At 40.1% G+C, this 19,151-nt stretch overlaps 1 protein-coding gene across 2 annotated transcripts; it reads right to left on the reverse strand.

The window, feature by feature from the left end:
- Positions 1 to 4,211: 4,211 nt before the first annotated feature.
- On the reverse strand, positions 4,212 to 18,497 carry lin7b (lin-7 homolog B (C. elegans)). 2 transcript variants are annotated; one of them, XM_088069578.1, is made up of 6 exons: positions 18,180 to 18,497; positions 15,402 to 15,520; positions 14,091 to 14,162; positions 12,657 to 12,866; positions 11,399 to 11,574; positions 4,212 to 4,845 (listed from the first exon to the last, which is right to left on the reverse strand). In XM_088069578.1, the coding sequence occupies exons 1-5, from the start codon at positions 18,253 to 18,255 to the stop codon at positions 11,407 to 11,409; spliced, it is 645 nt and encodes a 214-aa protein (XP_087925704.1). In that variant the 5' UTR covers positions 18,256 to 18,497; the 3' UTR covers positions 4,212 to 4,845; positions 11,399 to 11,406. The 2 variants fall into 2 exon arrangements, with proteins under 2 accessions (XP_087925704.1, XP_042361075.1); XM_042505141.2 differs by having other exon boundaries at positions 11,411 to 11,574; positions 18,180 to 18,493.
- Positions 18,498 to 19,151: the final 654 nt, after the last annotated feature.

The raw sequence follows: 19,151 nt of genomic DNA on the forward strand, positions 1-19,151 counted from the left end.
CAGCTTATAAATGAATCATATCCTAATCACAACTGAAGAAATTAAATTAACAGAATCAAAAAGTGTTGTGCCTACAAAAACATTGGTGCCTTGTAACATTGTATTATTAAACAGCTCAACTTTAAGTAAATAATACATTCAGTACCATTTAATAACGGTCACTAATGCTCTGCGCTGCTTACTGATAACCGCTAGTTTGAATATAGACCATAGACTGTATATACAGTCTATGATACAGACACGGTAAGACGTCCATATCACAGGCTTTACAGCCAACAGCATATGGATGTGTTGTAAGATGGTAAAAATGATGAATTATGATTCAAAAATATCCATTTCTAAGGCCGGCACAAAGACTGTGTTGTGTCAGGGACTTCCGGAGTTACCAGCGCATGCACACGGTGGAGTCCTGTGGGTTCGATGCATGTTCATTTTATGTCTGGAGAAATATCTCTATATTCGGAAAATGGCGCATTTTACGTCTTTCGGACTTAATGTTTTAAAAAATGGCTATTTAAAAATGCGTTCTGAAAAGTCAACAAGTCAAGTCAAAAAAAATTTTCAGGGATTTAAGGACGCCTCTTTGCCAATATTAAGCAAATGGGGAAAAGTCTTTCTGGGCTAGTGTGCATCACGTGACGCTGTAATTGATAATGATCTGCAGCCTGGCTAAAGCACTTGAATTTAATGCAGTAGAATTTAAAGAATGCAAGAGTAAGGTGTCTAGGAGTAAGGAGTTAGAGGGAAAGTTGGCAACGCTGGAAAAAGAAAATGGTATCCTGAAAGAGAGAACAGGTGACCATGAGAGGTACAGTAGGCGGTGGAATCTGAGAGTTAAAGGCATGAAAGAAAAGATGAATGAAAACACTTGGGAGGAAATGATTAACCTGCTCAAAAAGATAGCACCAGTGTGGGCACAAAAGATGGACAAGATAGTAGACACGGTTCATTGGGTGGGGAGAAGGGAGGAGAAGAGAACGCACGAGGTAATCATCCAATTTACCAAACGTCAACACCGAGATGGAATCTGGAGAATGACGAAGGAGTCGACGTATGCAGAGCTGGAGGACTTTGCTTTGCTTAGGATTTAACTACGGCTGAGACAGGCGAGAGAGGCTCTTTGGCCACCGATCCAGAAAGTCAGAAGAGCTGGTTAGAAAGTATACTTTCGGGGTCCTTTGGCCTTCATCAATGGGCAACGGACCTAACTGTAAACTCAAACATTGAAAAGTAATTCTGAATTTGAACTGAAAGAATGATAGGAGAGATTCAGTTTTTGTTCCAGAGGAACCTCTAAGTTCAGTGTACTTCTACAGAGGTTGGTTATTATATCTGTTCAAAACTAACATTTCTAATATTGAACTTTATACTATTCTTTATGTGTTCTTTAAAGTCAGAGATTTATTTTTCTTCATTAAATGCCAGAGGTCTTAAGGACAATGTGAAACGCAAGGCAATTTTTTATTTTGTAAAGGACTTAAAACGCATTGCATATTTCTTCAAGAGACTCATTCTTTTGAGGAGGACATTTTGGAAGAATCAGTGGGGAGATGAAATCATTTTTCTCATGGCAGTAATCGGTCTGGAGGTGTCGCTATCTGTTTTTACAGGTTCTCTGGAAAGGTAGTAACATTTAAATGTGACAACAATGGTCACTGGATCCTAGCACTTGTGAATTTAGAAGGGACATTAGCAATTTTGACTAACATTTATGGTTATAATAATATTGCCCAAATCAAATTATTATTAGAAACTCTGTCAGAAATTATTACTGAATATAAGAAAACTTATGTTATAGAATTTACTGTAGCAGGCATAGATTTTAATATGGTACTTGATGAGTGGTTGAATAGATATCCGCCTGCTCATAATGATTGCCATCATAGCAGTGTAATGAAGGATATCATTGATGCTAATTCCTTCATTGATGTTTGGAGAGAAAAAACTTGCATAAAAGACATTTTTCTTGGATAAAACCTAATGGAAGATCAAAATCTAGAATTGACCTTTGGCTAGTTTGTCCAAAAATGATCAACTTTGTACAAAGGTACGAGGTACAACTAAAAGGTTTGAGGTTAAGCAAGGAGTACAGCAAGGCTGTCGTTGCTCTCCTTTATTATTTAAAGAGCCCAGATATAGAACCCTTAAATGTGTTAGGTAATCATTTGTCTAATACTCAGCTAGCTGTTGAGACCACCATCTTTCTAAAAAGTTCAGAACAGATCCCTCTTGTAATCAAGAAAATAAAGAGTTTTTCAAAGGCATCTGGGCTGCATTTGAATTTTTAAAAGTGTGAACTAATCTCTATACATGACCACCCTTTAATAGACATATGAAATCCCTGTTAAAAAGGAGATCAAATACTTTGGAGTGGTTATTACTTAAGATATGAAAGCTAGAGAAGAACTGAATTTTGAGACTAACTAAAATTGAAACACTCTCTAGAATACTATACCCTGCCTTTTCATCAGCTGTCTCTAACAGATTGATTAAATCAATTTATCAAATCATCTTCAGTTCTACCTGGAAAAACAAACTTCACTAAGTTAGAAAAGGTGATATGGTTAAGTCATTAAAAGAAGTGGGGTTAAATGTGATTGACTATAAAGCAATGGATGGAATGATAAAACTCAAGTGGTTACAACAATTCATGCATGATAACAATGGATTCTGGTTCGATATTCCTTTTAAAAAAATTGGTAAATGTGGCAGGATTAATTTTCTATTGAGATGTGACTTTTGCGTTACTAAATTACCCATTAAGCTGTCAAGGTTTCATCAGCAAGTCCTCTTAAACTGGAAACTGGCTTATAAACATAATTTTACCCCTCATAATTCCCCCATACGGAACAACAGATGTGTCTTCTTCTTTATGTTATTGTGAGTGGTTGGAGAGAGGTATCTGGTCTATCTTACATATAAGGGATTCAGAAGGAAATCTTCTCGGATATGATGAATTTATTCGGAAATTTAATATGGAATGTACAAAAAAGCTATTTTTCACCGTTATAAAGGGCATTCCTGTAGCAATGGTGAATATGGTAAAGGGCATGTTATCATATGATAGAATCATTCCACATTTTACAGAGAAGAAATGTACAAAAAGAGTTATCAGGGGTGTTCTCACTTCACCTTTTTTTTGCTTTAATGGTTTGCTTTTTAAACAGGATGTGTTGGTTAACTACGCATTTTAGTATATAAAGTGATCTAATGCTGATCAGTGTCTGGGATTTTTTATTTATCTGAAAAGTTACTATGATAAAGATCATGTAAGAGGGCCTTCTCATCAAGTTTCTAAGATTTCTCTTGACAATAATAACTTGTGACATAGTTTTCTTTGGTTGTGTATCCCTCATACAGGCTGTGAGATGTGGTCTAGGCTCCTCCGTCTTCCCTGTTCGGAGAAACACACAGGTCACAGCAGGAGCAAGGGCGGCAGGGATTTTTAGACATTTGCAATACTTGGTTGAAGTTGTCTTCTACTGGACTAAGGATCTAAAGCAAGACAGTCCTCATGTCTTCCTCTGTCAACTGCTTCTGGAGAGGACCCTTTAAGCCTGTGCTGGGCTGATTGGCTACGAGCTGCAGCTGGTTCTCCTCATGAATGTGGTATGGTGGGAAGTTACTGATTACTGATTATGATCCCTAGCTGCCATCTGTTCCTGCAGGGTTGTTTGTTGCTCTGGCTCCATCTCCTGGTGCTTGTTGAGCCAAAGTGAGGTTAAAAAAAAACTGAAAATGGCCAGTTTCACTGTGAAGTTTCTGAGGATTTCTCCTGGGGGGAAATTCGCCCGGGCCCACCTGAGAGTTGGGTCACAGAAGGCATACATTGGATTATTTTAGTTAATGTGATTACAGGATGTATGTTCAAGAATAATTTTGCAGAAACTCAAATAAATAAAAACTAATGCATTCACAACACAGAGTTGTCAAAACATGATGGTCAGCAGGTGTCGACAGTAGGAGCACACAGTGAATTCTTGTCCCTTTGGCCCTATAGTGAGTAACCCTGCCTGACAATTCTACTGTGCAATAAAAAACAAGGCTTCAAATGTACAAATCAGTGTTTTACAAATTTGAAATATGATTTCAAAAAAGTTCTCAGACTCTTAGTGTTATGTCTTCTTCATGGGATTAAAAATGCAACCTCTTCTTATTTCTGAGCAATGTCAGCATAGGATTTTGGAACACAAACAGGAAAGATGACAACATTTAATTTACACAGACTTTATTTCATGACTAATTATGCAAATAAGTAAACACACAAATTAACTTTAAAAATTCTCAAAACTTTTAACTAAGATGACACTTTCCAGCCACTGATGTCAGAGTAGTTCTTCGTAGTGCTAATGGTTAGCCCTCTCGCTGGACATGAGATGAAGACATGGCTGTGAAGTGTCAGTTTGCACAGACTTCCTCTAACTGCAGACGGAGGACACTGCCGAGGACTGCAGTGCATTACATGAGAATACAAAAGTAAAACAACTCTAAATCTCAAGTCATGAACACTTGGTTCTAGTTAAGCCACACACCAAAGAGAATGTCTTGCCCTTATGTAACAGGATGCTGAAGATGATTTCACACTGAAGAGGTGAAATTACAGGTATGGTCTGACAACAAGCTTACTTTGCATTTCTCTAAGAAACAGGGAAAGAGGCAGGGAGGAAAATGCTAAACTGCAGCGTTGGCTTCATGAAGAAGTTCAGGTTAACAGGTGTTGGTAGGCTACTTTGGTTTTTTGCTTCTCATCTACGGTCTCGCCTCTCACTGGAACAGAGGAATCAGGAGGGTTGGACGATGAGGTGGATGGAGGCGTTGGATAACTAGCCTCTGGACTCTAAAGATCTGCAGGAAGACAGAAAGAAAATGATGCTGCATGCTGCTAAACTACGCCACAAAAACTGCTAGATGTAAAGCAACAACATACATTATTTGTGTGTCAGATAGTAAATCTTGGTTACTTCTCTTTATATATCTCTTACTTATGGCAGACTAATTTGGATCAAGCACTGCTTCAATGCAAACAGATGATATTTTGTCATTGTATCTCGCCAGTAAGGGGCTAAATTTAGGATGCTCACATCAGTGTTTTGCTCCATCAATGCCGACTGGAGCCAGAGGTGATAAATACCCGTGACCACTGCGGAGTCATTACCAATTGTAACCAAATGTAACCTCTCCCATTACATTAAAAACCCAGATGTTAGCAGGTTTTTTGTGCAGTAGAAAGGGGCTTTGGTGACATGTTCACTCATTAAACATGAGCTAAAGAGCCAACTTGTGCATCCTTCCATCTATGGAACTTTCCAGTCTGTTCTCATTCGGAACTCTTCAAATACGCCCAATCTGTCAGTGCTTTCGGTGTGCAAGCGTGATGCCAAAAGCCACGTTCCGCATCCACCTGGAACAAGGCTGGATGGCGTCAGCTGAGAAGGCGCTTGGGCAGACCAGTGGCGTTGGTATTATATGCTGGTGACCAGCCAGACAACACCAAGCATGTCCATATGATACGGGTGGCATCACTTGAGAATGTGGCTGGACAGAGCAGGGAGTGTGCACATGTAATACAGAAGGACAGCATCAGACTGAAACACTGCCAGTGATGACATGATATAAGGAGCGCTTCTGGGTTGGGCTGGAGAGGGTGGGGGGGATGGGTCCCACAAACAACTGACTGTCATGCAGGAGTCCAGAGTTCACTTCCAGTGTGGAGGTGAAGGGTGTTTTTACTTCACCTTCCCATGTGTCTCTTTTGCCTAAATCAACCAGCCATGACTTCTAACCATTGTGATGGCCGTGTGTTGTGTCAACATAAGGACCATGCTGAGTCATTCCACCATGTGTACTTGTTAACATCAAGGTAACAGCATTCCTGAGAGTAAACGGCTGACACAGAAGGAGACCTAAGAAGTTGTAGGTAGACGTGGATGGTCACTGATGAGTTGGGATGAGAATGTGTTGAAGTTTCCCACAGATGCTAGGACAAGTCCATCCATCCATCCATCCATCCATTAAGTAATTTGCTGTCCCATTAAGGATCATAGAAACTGGAGCCTATCCCAGAAGGCTCTCACAGGGTTAACACACATTCTCAGTGACTGATGATTTACGCCCACTCCCCACCTGGTATTAATCACAGACTGTGTAAATAATGGACGTAGCTTCTGTGACATCACCCATTGGTTATGTTTTGAGGCATCAGGTTCGGCATTTTGACCTTTGCCATTTTGGTTGTTTGGAGCCAGAAGTAAACATATTTAGGCAAGACGCTGGCACTGAGGACGAATGAGTGGTAGATCCGACTGGAAGCCAAGGACACAATTGACAGACCGCCTCTAACTCAAAGCCCTGCCCTTCAATATGCGTAACTTAAAAGTGCAGGTAAAGTAAAATCAGTGATTGCTTTTGAAACACTTTACATGAGCATTGTTAGCAAATACATGTTGAAAACACATGAAAAGACTCTATAGCTATGTAGTTCCACATCGAGGAGTTAGTGATAATGTTTTTACCTTTTTCTGTGTCCAGGACTTTTTAAGGTAGGCCTAAAAGCCTCCTCGATGACGCACATAATCTCTCCCCAAATATATATATACATGGTTTCTGCACACATCAGTGCTCATAACGTCAGTAGGCTAGTTTCCATTAACCCTCAAATTGCAGCAATTGAAATTGCAAATATGAAATACACGTAATGGAAACACGTCAATTTAAAAAAACTCCCATTAATCTCAAAAAAAGGTTTTACATTTACATGAGGTGGTATTTTAGGCGAAAAAAAAAATTCTCAAAACTGCAATGGAAACATTTTCTCATTTTTATAGGTCACATGATGTACATCAAAGAGTCATATGACACATGGCATGGTATGTGTGAATGGAGAAAGACACTAAGATCTTCGGGCATGATGCAGCAGGCATTGCAAGAGGTGTTAATGCATCACATAATTCTTCAAAAGTAGAGCGGATCATCTGGAAGTTTTGAATCCACAATTCTTCTGTGAAATCGTGGACTATCACCGCCCAGAAATCCCTCATACCTAGCCGCTACCACGTATAAGGGGCTCGCCTTTCCATTATGGCTCCATAACACGCCTATGTGGTCTTGGATTGGAAATAATGGTGGCTAGTGGTGGCTGCAATAGAAATAAAGCTGCTAATGTTATGAACATCCATCACCATGTTTCTTGGAATATTATCACCAGAGGAGAAGTCAGACATCACTCGGTGGAAACACAGTCATCTCGTAATTTTTTTATCGACATTTCAAAAATATCTCTTACATTTTGTAACCCCACACACACACACACAGACTCGTCAGGAATAGGGCTGGGGCAGGCCCCCAGGAAGTGCACCACGCTCTGAAGCAAAATTTACATAGTGGCCGAAAGTGGAATTACAGCATCATGTGATGCACACTGGCCCAGAAAGACTTTTCCCCATTTGCTTAACATTGGGAAAGAGACCTCCTTAAATCACTGGATAATTTTTTTTAGACATGTTGACTTTTCAGAATACATTTTTAAATAGCCATTACTTAAAACATTAACACAAGTCCAAATGACGTAAAATGCACCATTTTCCGAACATAGATGTGGAATTCAGTATTTCTTCAGACATAAAATGAATGCGCATTGGACCCACGGGACTCGTGTGCATGCGCATGTAACTCTAGGAGTCCCTTTGTGCCGGCCATAGTAATGGATATTTTTGAATCATAATTCATCATTTTTACCATTTTACATCACATCCATTCACTGTTGGCTGTAAAGCTTGTAATATGGACGTCTTACCGTGTCTGTATCAGAGACCGTATATACAGTCTGCGGTCTGTATTCAAACAACCGGTTATCAGTGAGCAGTACGGAGCACTAGTGACATTTACTAACCTGTACTGAACGTACTATTTCCTTAAAGTTGAGCTGTGTAATAATACACAGAGCAATATTACAAGGCACTGCCTTTTATTATATTTTTGTGGGCACAACACTTTTTGATTCTGTTAATTTCATTTCTCCGGTCATGATTATGATATGATTCTCTGATAAGTTGTATGTATATTTGTGTGTGTATGTGTGTGTGTGTGTGTGTGTGTGTGTGTATAGAGAGAAAGATAAATATACCATTATCTGATTATCACGTAAATATTAAAACCGACAGCACCGCTGTGGTTATACCGCAGATTAGGTGCTGTTGCTAACAAGTTAAACTACTACGAGGGGAATGCTCGTGAACGAGCGCTGTTCGCTTCGAGCACTCGACTCGGGTAATTTGTGTGAGCGAGCCAGTGAGTCGGAGTCAGTGCTCGGGTACACTCGGCAGCGTTCAGCTGTCATTAATCACTTCTACGCATGCTCTATGGGCCAGTAGATCCGGGTATTTTACACTTTTCTAAACCCGGAAAAAGAGTTTTCTCTGCTTCATGACTTCCTTATAATACATCCATGGCTTCCAGCGCCACTGAGCAGCTCTCATAGAAATGAGCGAGGCCCTCCTCCCATGGCTGTATCCAGATTTATAATAGATCCATGCTTCATGCACCACTGAGCAGCTCTCGTAGGAATGAATGAGGCCCCGCCCCCATGGCTGTATCCAGATTTATAGTAGATCCATGGGCTGGGGCGACACGTCGACGTAATCGCTGACGTGAATACGTCGCACTGTTTTACACCACGGATGTATTATAAGAAAGTTTTACACAGCGTGCGTAATGAGAGTGTGAGCAGCGCCAGGCATGTTGTGCTTTGTTTCGGCGCTCGTGTATCAAGTTAGAGCGGGAACACTGCTCGCACGAGCAGCGCTTGTCAGGCACGTCTGAGCTGCATGTCAGCCGCAGCACACCTAGAAAACGGTGACTCGCGTTGACTCCATACCACATTATACTGCAGTTTAAAGTCTCTCTCTGTCACAGAGATGAGGAAATACAAAGATGTTTGTTTTACCTCAACTTCCTTCCTCAAAACAAAAGGTATCTGACTGAGTCTTTTTGGACAGAATGCCATCAGTTGCTGATACAATGCATTTTATTTTGAAACATTTACAGGACGGGGTTGTCAGCTGTGCAGGAGCTTGTATAACTTCATAAATGAGTGGAATATGTGCTTACAAATATGAAAATACAGCACTCATATCATTCCAATTGCACTAATTTTACTGTACGATGTTTTGTTGGACTGCTAGGTTTGAGATTTGTTACTGTATAAAAGAGAAACTGTTTTGTTACTCCTCCTAAAAGTGACTTGCTTAATGTAGATTGCACTGCATTCCTTTTACTTGAGTGGAACACGCTCTTGCATAAATTTTATTTTGGAGAGACTTTATATCAGACTGTAAAACACAGATTACCAATTAAGACTGGGCTATTTTTTGTTGAGGAATAATGCCCTGCAGTGTATGACAACTTTTAAAATGTTATTTTTTGGTAAATTTGTTGTTATATTAATCGAGTAATAAAAAAATAATAGTTAGATTAATTTTTTTTTTTTAAATCAATAGATTAATCAATTAATCGAAAAAAAATTGATAGATTAATTGATTTAAAAAATCATTGTTAGGTGCAGCCCTAGCAAGGAATGTTAGCTACAGAGATCGAAACCTTTCTTTTGGTACCAGGGCATGAACATGTTAATTTCTGCTAAAGTTGGGCACTTTCTACTGGCCATATTGACTTTATATATTTCTATATCACAATGCATTTATTAATGGCCAGTAGAGGAACAGCAGTTTTTGGCACTTCTGTGTTGGCTTTATTTTCAGCAGTTTGGTATTGACACGTAATCTACATCTTATTAGGCTCAGAAAAAATGCAGATTATAACGCATGCAGCATACACTGCACAACATCGAAAGAAGGCAGTAAGCAACTTAACAACAAATGACCCAAAAATAAGCAAGAAATTAATTAAAAAGTTTAAAGGAAACGATGTGACATTAACAACAAAAAAAGAAAGAAAAGTAAATGAACAAAAAAAGGAAATTACCTGAATAAATGTGCTAAAATTTAAGAAAATTAAAATAATTATATTACACAAAAAATAATATTTTTTCGGTCATTTTTTGTCACCATTAACTGATTTTTTGGAGTTTGCAGGACATTTCATCCCAAGCAGCTTATTGCTTTTTAGCCCGTGTTTTGGAGGAAATCAAACCGATTTACTCGTCTTTCTACTTGTAAAAGGTGTCTGAATGCAGCACAAGAAAACTGATGTTGATCCAGGTTTCAAAGGCTTAAAGTTTTCGGGAGGGTTATAGACTTATCAGAACTTAGGATCAAAGGACATTGGCTGTTGTATGCTGCACAGATTGCAAAGACCTCTGAGCCTAGTGTGTGATTTATGATATATAAGCTAGGGCTGCTCGATTATGGCAAAAAGCATAATCAACGTAATTTTGGTCACTACTGAAATCACGATTACTTACCACGATTACTCATTGACTTTGCAAACATGTTGCATTTATTGAACATAAAAAAACCCTCTGTAAACAGTGGAACTTGAATTTCTGTTAATACTTTTCCCACTGAGCTTTAATTTCTTAATTTAATTCTTTTTATTATGTGTCTTTAACTAATGGCTGCGTTGCGGGGCTGTCCTTCTCTCCTTTTGTTTTTTTATTAGTTAGTCATAGGCCACTTTGTGTTTAAAGTTGAGATGATTAAAAGGATTTGATGTTTTGCCATGTGGTACAGACACCACCTTGTAGCAAATTTTATTGTTTTGTTCCACGTCAGATGCCTCATATCCAAAGTGTTCCCACACGACGGAATTTGTTCTGCCTAATTTGCTCACCAAATGCTGTTGCTCTTCTTCCGTCATCTTTCCTCGCGCTGATACAACTCGCCTCGCTGGTAGTATCGGCTGCAAGTGTTGAGTTTAGGCTGAGGGGAGGAGGGTCGGAAATGTGTATGCACGTGGGATTCAGGGCACGAGACAAAATAAGGGTACACTTGCAAAACGGAATGTGGAAAAGTAATTGTTTTTTTTCGATTACATTGTTTTTGTAATTGTTTGGAGCCGAAATTGAAACTGAAATTCAGGTAATTGCACAGTCCTAATATAAGCCCGTATAAATAAAACTACCTTGACTTGAAAGGGACTGTGGTTTAGCCGCACTCTTCAGAAGAGAAGATCATCTAACTCCTCCTCTTCCTGCCATCTCAAACTGTCCATCAAAAATATACAAGTAGGGCCCATACATGGCTTTAGGCCACTCTTGTGGGACTGCTGCAGTATGAAATGGTCATGCACTTTCTAACATATGCCTTCAGTTGAACTAAAACAAATCTGCCAGCTCCATCTCATCTTATTTACATTTGAGATGCACTCATAATGCAGGCAGAGTCAGGAGGATGTTTAATACCAGCAGGAATAATTGAACAGTGGTGACTGAGCACAGACTAACAAGCTGCCTCACGAGTAGCTGGTGTGCTGCTGTCGTCTCCGGGCGCTCCTCATCTTCTCAAAGCGAGCCTCCATCTCCTCCAGGACCTTCGGGGTGTAGCGCACTACCAGCTTGACTGAACCCTGGGCGGCCTTCAGCAGCTCCACAGCCTTTTCATGGTGCTCCCCCTCAACGCTCTGCATGGACACCAACACACCAGTCTCAGACCACATGCTTATGAGAGGCCAAAGCTCTGCAAGGTACCAACCAGTTACAACACCGTCCCTGTCACTGATTAGAGCACCAGTTTTCACAGTGAAGAATTCATCTGTGAAGTCAGCCACAGCAGATTCTAGACAGAATACCTCTACATTTTTTTGTTAAAAACCTTTGAAATGAATTAGAGTAAATGTCTGTGCAGCCACTATCTGATCTATATAAGGCTGCCATTTGAAATGAATATATGGATTATGCCACTGCTAGGCACTATAAGAGGAAAAATCATGGATCAGCTACTTCTCTCAAATTTATTGGCATAGGAAGTGTGCAGTCAGGTGGCCATCTGGTTAAACAGCTCTTTAAAAAAGAGGCGTTTTGGATTCATGAGCTGAATATTATTAAACCGTTTGGATTAAATGAATCACAGGATTTGAGTTGCCTTTTTTGGCGTATTAATCATTTGTCTGTTTCTCCTGGTAGGTAATGTGAACCTGTGGGGACAGATCAGCCTCTAGGGCCCCTGGCACTCACCCTTCCCACTTAGTGAGACAGAGGGACAGCTGCAGGACTGGTAGTTTATCTTTTTTTTAAAAAATGAGTCTGCTGGATTGTAGTTAGTTTCTTTACTGCATTAAAGTGTTGCAATGCGAACTTTAATTAACTATTCTAGGCCTCTTAATGTTTTTGATACATGTTATTTTATAAATATTGTGACACTGATTATAATCAGTCATTACATTTTTGCTGTTTTTTGCTTTGTTTTGTAAATATTCAGTCATGTTTTTTGAATAATGCTCACTCTAGAAAATATTGATACACTCTGAAAAAGAAAGGAAAAAAAGATGTCGATAATTAGTTATGGGACTTGTGTATTTATCACACCTGTGAACATTCATGTCATTTCACTGAGCGAACCTGAAAAAAGCTACAGAAACAGGTTACTCGCTCTGAATGAAGTCACAGTAAAGTTCTTCAGTGTACAGTGGTCAATTTGTTTGTCATGAGAATACGTTACTTTACAAAGACTGATGTGGAAATGAGTGTGTGTAGCTGAGCTTACCACTCCATTGACAGACAGCAGCTGGTCTCCTCTCTTTAGCCCTCCCTGGCGGTCAGCCACCCCTCCAGGGATCACTCTGGAGATGTAGATGGGGGAGTTCTGCTCTTTTCCCCCCATGATGTTAAAGCCCAGACCCTCTTCTGTCTTGGGCAGTTCCACCACCCTTGGGTGGGCGTGGCCCTCGCTGGCTGCAAAGGCTGCCACTGTGGCCTGGTTAGAAAGGTAAATGTATGATCAGCATGAAAACACGTCTGTTTCACATAAACATGGTTCAACTCCAGTTACATCACAGAATGTATCATACAAAGATTGTTAAATGAACATAAAGGAATGTAGTTAGACATAATGAACCATATTTCTGCCATCAAAAGCAGCACTCTGACAGTTTGCCATTCTTCTGACCTTAAATTATTTTTTGGGGTATTTTGATGTGCAGCACAGAGTGCATGGTGCACAGGTGGGAGGTTCATTCATTTTAACAATAAGTGTTCTCAGTTCCCAAACAAACTTTTTTGAAACATGTTGCAGTCATCAAATTCAGAATAGGTGTACAGTATATTTACAAAAAACGTTTATCAGTCTGAACATTAAATATTTTGTATCTATATTGTATTCAATTGAATATAGGTCAAAAAGAATTTTTAAATCATTACATTTAGTTTGTGATTATGGGTTATACAGCATCCTAGCTATTTGGAATCAGGGTTGCAACACAGTATGTGGAATTCAAATACATTACACTAAAATGTCAAGATTTGGACCTGAATCCATCAACAACACTACTAAACACACGTAAACATTGTTTTTCAGCTGAAAAAGGGGGTCTGGAGGTTTAGTTACTCTGTATTGATAAATCCATGACTCTGTCCACGGTGCTGAAACAGCACACCTCATTGTAATCCACATTTCTCTCTTTTACTCCCCTCAGTCTCTGTAAGCTTTCCACTGTGGAAGCTTTCCATAAGCTGTGTAAAGGCCCACTACAGGTCCTCACCCCTCTAACACCACACCACACACACACACACACACACACACACACACACACACACACTTCATTTCAGGGTCACAGGATGGGGGCTCTCCAATTGCAACAGATTGATATTTTCAGGGGGTTTCCTTAATATCAGTGCCATTACACTGTGTTTACCTTGATTAAATCAAATGCACATGATCACAGGCTGCTACAGGACAACCACACATCTCTGTCAGAGTATATTTATTAATCACCACACCCTCAAACTTTCCCACTGTACCCAGAATGTCTCACTTTGTGCTGCTAAACCCAAATAGCAGGGGAGATTTTAAGAGGCCCAAGACCTACCACTTTATGCTGGCTACTGCACTTGTGTAATTATAATAGGGCCCAATGTCTCTAAAACGCATCCTCTTGTGTGATGACAAAGTACTCTTTAGTTATTAGTTTGCATGGAATACCTTGGCAGTTGCTTGTGCTCGCACCTCCGGTCCTCCAACAATGTCTAGAGTGTCATAGAGCTGCTCATATACCTGAGGGACGATAGGGCAGAGCACACATGAGGCACAGCAACATACAGTGTACTACAATGATATAAACTGGATACACAGGTCATCAGCTATCACCAGAGCATAACCAACATCCACGACAAGTTAAACCATTAAGTAACAAAGCCAAATATTTGTCTCTCTTTTGATTTCTGACTTTTCTCTTTGACTTTTTTCTTGACCATATTACATCTCTCAGTATTGTAAACTCTCGGAGCAAGGCTTCCTAACTGACAAAATATTGGAATGGGATATGTAAATGCTGATTGTTTTTAGCGGCTACATCTATCGACACCCAATCATTCCTATCAGTGAGATAAGACTCTGCACTGCAAAGCAACACAACTTGTTAAACTTCCTCAAAAAAACACAGTCTGCAGTATGATGAATTGATGAAGGCCAGGAAGAATAACGTCGCTAACTTTACTTTACTGTTACCGCTAATGCTCGTCCAGCCTCAACTCAGACATTTGCATCGACGCGGCAGCGCATCATAGGACCATCACCACTGTGAAAATAAATGTGGCAGATCCATATCCATAAGAGATGCACTGCATTAAGGTAACAAACTTTTTTAAGTCTTATTTTTATGCAAAGACTTGTTAATGAGCAGTTCTCTGTTGCTTTAAAATTGGGTTAGACATTATTTATATTTTGCTTCCGCTACTGTGAATAAGGACTAGTCTTATTAAGATGCAAAGATTTGTGTGTTAGCGGGAATGTAGCAAAACATGGAAGTGAAAGCTGTGCCCTGTTCTGACAATGAAATACAAATATATTGTATCTAAAAACAATGAGTGATCCTGAAAAATAATCGTGATCTCAATATTGATCAAAAATAATTGTGATGATCACTTTGTCCATAGTCTTGCAGCCCTTCCACAGGGTTTACTATCTCTCCTCATATATGACCACTTGCAATGATGAACGATCAACACAGAGGTCATGTAATAACATCTTAGAGAAATCCATCAGCTGATAAAAGCCACAAGACGCAATCAAGAGAAGTTTGGAAAGCTAATAAGTGGATATTGTGCAAATATTATTCTCTCAAAGCGTAGCAGTTAATCTTTACATGTGTATGTGAAATGCAGGGTGACACCATGGACGTAGCCTCCATTCATAAGGGAGGGAAAACTGTTAGGCCGTGGAAAAAGATGGACTTGAGCACTTCAAATATTTTTGCCCCCAGACTTGCCCTGACACCCTGCTGATGGTGTGTACCTCTCTGATGGCAGCACAGAATTTGCTCTGGAGGACTCTCTGCAGGGCTTGCAGTTTGGGAGGAGGCAGCTCACCACTCCGCTGCAGACGGTCCAGCAGCTCGATCACCCTGCACACATCTAACACACACACAACACACAAAACACACACAGGTCTGGATTATCAACAAGGCAATGCAGGCAACTGCCGCTGAAGGCTCCAGATCCTCAGGGGGCTCCAAGGGCCCTAGGTAGGGACGCACAATATTGGATTTTTTGCCTATTTTGATATCAATAGGATAGTAAATAAGTAGATTCACCACACACAAGGAAGCTCAGCTGCTTCTTTTTTTATTTTGTCTTCATCTAAAATGTTGCAAATAACACATTTTGGAATGGGAGAGTGATTTGAAGGGCCTATAGAGTTTATTTTTATACCCAAATGAGTTTTTTTCTATTATAGTGTTCTCAGTTCTAAAACGGAACATATTCTGATATACTGGCTGCTCTCACCGTCATCTACAACATCTTTCACCATCCATAGTCTATGAAGCAGCTCCAGACTTTAAACCCTGTGACAGCACAAATTTGAGTTTTAGCATTCTAATTTTGGATTTGGGTTTGAGTTGTTTATTTTTTATTAATATTTCTGGACTCTCAGACAATAGGAAAAACATGTATTTTAAGAATGGGTGAAGTTCCCTGTTAAGTTGTTGCATGAAAATTCTGTCATAACTGGAGATGGATTTATTCCCTGCATCAGTAATGTGGCTCTGACGTGGTCACTGTGCTGGAGAACTTGATATGTCCAGTCCCCATAGTTTGATTTTCATACTGCATGAAAGGAAATCAGTGACTGCTGTGTCACTAAAAATACTGGATTCTGTAATTAAAATGGTCAGCAGCAATTTGAAGTTACATGATATGTAGTAATGTGACTATAAAAAGTGAATAAAACACTGGTTAACCCTTTGAAACCTGAGTAAATTGGCTTGATTTCTGTCAAAAACATGGTAAGAGGGCAATGAACAACAAAAGGAGAAATGACCCCCCCAAAAATTATCCCCCCGGCTACTCCCTACGTCATCTACAATATCTTTCACTATTCACTGTCTATGGAGCAGCTCCACACTTTATACTCTATCACAGTCACAAATGTGAGTTTTAGCACTCTAGTTGGTTGATTTGGGAGAGAGTTGTTCTTGCTTACGAATATTTTGGGCTGTCTTAGATCATAGGATGAACATGTATGGATTATGAAAATGGCCGTAGGTCCCCTTAAACTCCTGGCAGCGTCCCTTGTAGGGCAGCATAACAGGAGTTATCAAAGATGTTTTACAGCAGTGGTTCTCAACTAGTGGGTTGTGGTCCATAATTGGGTTGCTGGTCCATTCAAAATGGACCACAAGTGACTCCCAAACATGTCAAGTTTGTAAAGTGAAGCTCTGGCACAAGGCTTTTACTTTGAAGTGCCATTTCCAGCTGTTCATCTACTATTTTATTGCAATTTTGATGATATTATTTGGCTGATTAACCCTTTAAAATCTGGGCATATTGGCCTTGTTTCTTTCAAAAAGATGGAAAGTAGACAATGAGCAACTTAAAAAGGAATGGGCAAGAAATCAGTAAAAAGTACAAGATAATTACCTGAAAACAACAACACAATAACAAGACAATGACCTAGAAAAAAACTACTTAAAATTCACAATTATTTTGTAAAATAATTTAGACACAGAAATATGAATTATAAATGTAGTTCTCTGGACATTTCCCCTTACTTTTAAAAAATAATTTTCTAACTTATTTTCTTGCATATTGAGGGGCATTTCTTGCCATGTTAATCATTGCCTTTTTAGGAATCACACTAATTCGCTGAGGGTTCAGATTGTTAAATACTTGTGAAAAGCATCTGGATGCAGCATAAGTAAAGTGATGTGGCTCCAGGTTTCAAAGGGTTAACATGCTGTGCCTTTGCAGCGTTTTAATGTCACTGATCTTGAAGCAATAATATGAACTTTTTTTTTAAATTGCAGTGCTATTTATTTACTAAATTTTAGGTCCCTGCACTTTATTCTTGCAAAAGGTTTTATTTCACTGTATTCTGTGTCGATGTGCTGTTTACTTGTAGTGGCATACATTTGAATATGTGTTCATTTGTCTTCACTAGACCTTGAACTAATGACTGAGGACACTATCAGGACCTGCTGGCTGGACCGGCTGCTTTCCAGCACAGCAGCCTTATTATGCATCTCCATCACTCCAGTGAACATTGAGGAGCAGGAGTTTCTCCGCCCTGGTCTGACCGCACCTCATCCCGCTGAGCGTCCGCGTCACGGCCTCATGAGCTCGCGCTGCACGGCACGGTCCAGTGCGCACAGCTCCACGGTTCAGAGCCAGAACACTTCGTGGTGTTTTTGAAGGCACGTGCGATTTTACGTGGCCAAGGCCCGAAGCTAGTATACCTGGACAAAGCAGACATGTCTATCCAACATCATGTAAACAGTAATGTCCAGTTAATGACGTTTACCAAAAAAGAAAGGTGCCCGTGCCCGAGCAATTGGTCGCGCGAGCCTCTTCATACATTTAAATAACCCCGATATACATGGTTACACTGTAATACATATTACACATATTTGGAACGAGAACGAGAGACAAAGGACAGCGCGATTTCACTGTAATACATCCATGGGACAAAGTCAGTATCAATGGCAGCCTTTCAGTAGAACACGCATGTACTGTAAATCATCACTTGTATGAAGCAGTAGAGTGCTGGAGCGCTCTGGGTGATGGCTACAGTTACCTCTCTCCAGGCACAGCGGCTCCGTCATGGCCGCCATGTCTGCCTCCTTGGCAGGGTGGTAGTAAGAGGACATCATGATGAGCTCCTCCAGACTGCTAACCTCTCGAACGCTGCGTACACGTGCAGAAACCTCAGTTTACAGCGCGGCGTGCTCCATGTTTGCTGGTGACACGGTGACAGGGAGCAGAGGAGGTGTCTCACTAAGGGCTGGATGCTGGACGAGCGGCGGGGAGGACGACCTGACGCAGCAGCTCCTCCGCAGCTCCGCGAGCACACCAGGAGCAGCCTCAGTACCCTCTCCCCCTCCTTAAAGAGCTCCCACTGCGCACAGTCACAGCACGCATCCAGATTACTACGCATGTTTTCATTCCAATTTCCTAACCACTTTTATGCAACAATTATCCCCAGTGAGTCATTCTTCACACCACTTTTGCTACATAAATCGGATATTTTTTCAACCGTTTGAAACCTGCAGGGTAATCTCTACTTGTGCTGCTTTCCGACGCCTTTCACGTGTATTTATACCATCCTCAGTAAATTGGTGCGACTTCTTTCAAAAAACAAGAGGGAAAAAAGCAACGAGCAACTTGGTAAAAACATGTTCCATAAATTGCACGAAATACGTAGATTTAGAAATTTGTTTTTAAAATGCTACGGAAACATATGCATAGCTGACTATCATAAATGTATGTTTCAGATTCTGTTATAGGAATTATTTTCAAACGCTTTTCCAGGTCATTTACCTGTTTTTGTTTTTGTTTCTTTTTCTTGTGTTTGTGTGTGTGTGTGTGTGTGTGTGTGTGTGCCTATATATATATATATATATATAAGTCAGGCAAAATGGGCCAGCTGTTCAGCTATAATGGGCCAATATAAAAGAGAACAGCGCAGTAATTTCAGCTAAAATAATTTTCATTTTAACAGTAAATTCATGTTAAAGATGGTCTTTTGTGTGTTTTTGTAACACTATTA

Source organism: Plectropomus leopardus, chromosome 18 (assembly GCF_026936395.1).
Source record: "Plectropomus leopardus strain MGB_pleo_1.0 chromosome 18, ASM2693639v1, whole genome shotgun sequence".
Taxonomy (NCBI): Eukaryota; Metazoa; Chordata; class Actinopteri; order Perciformes; family Serranidae; genus Plectropomus; species Plectropomus leopardus.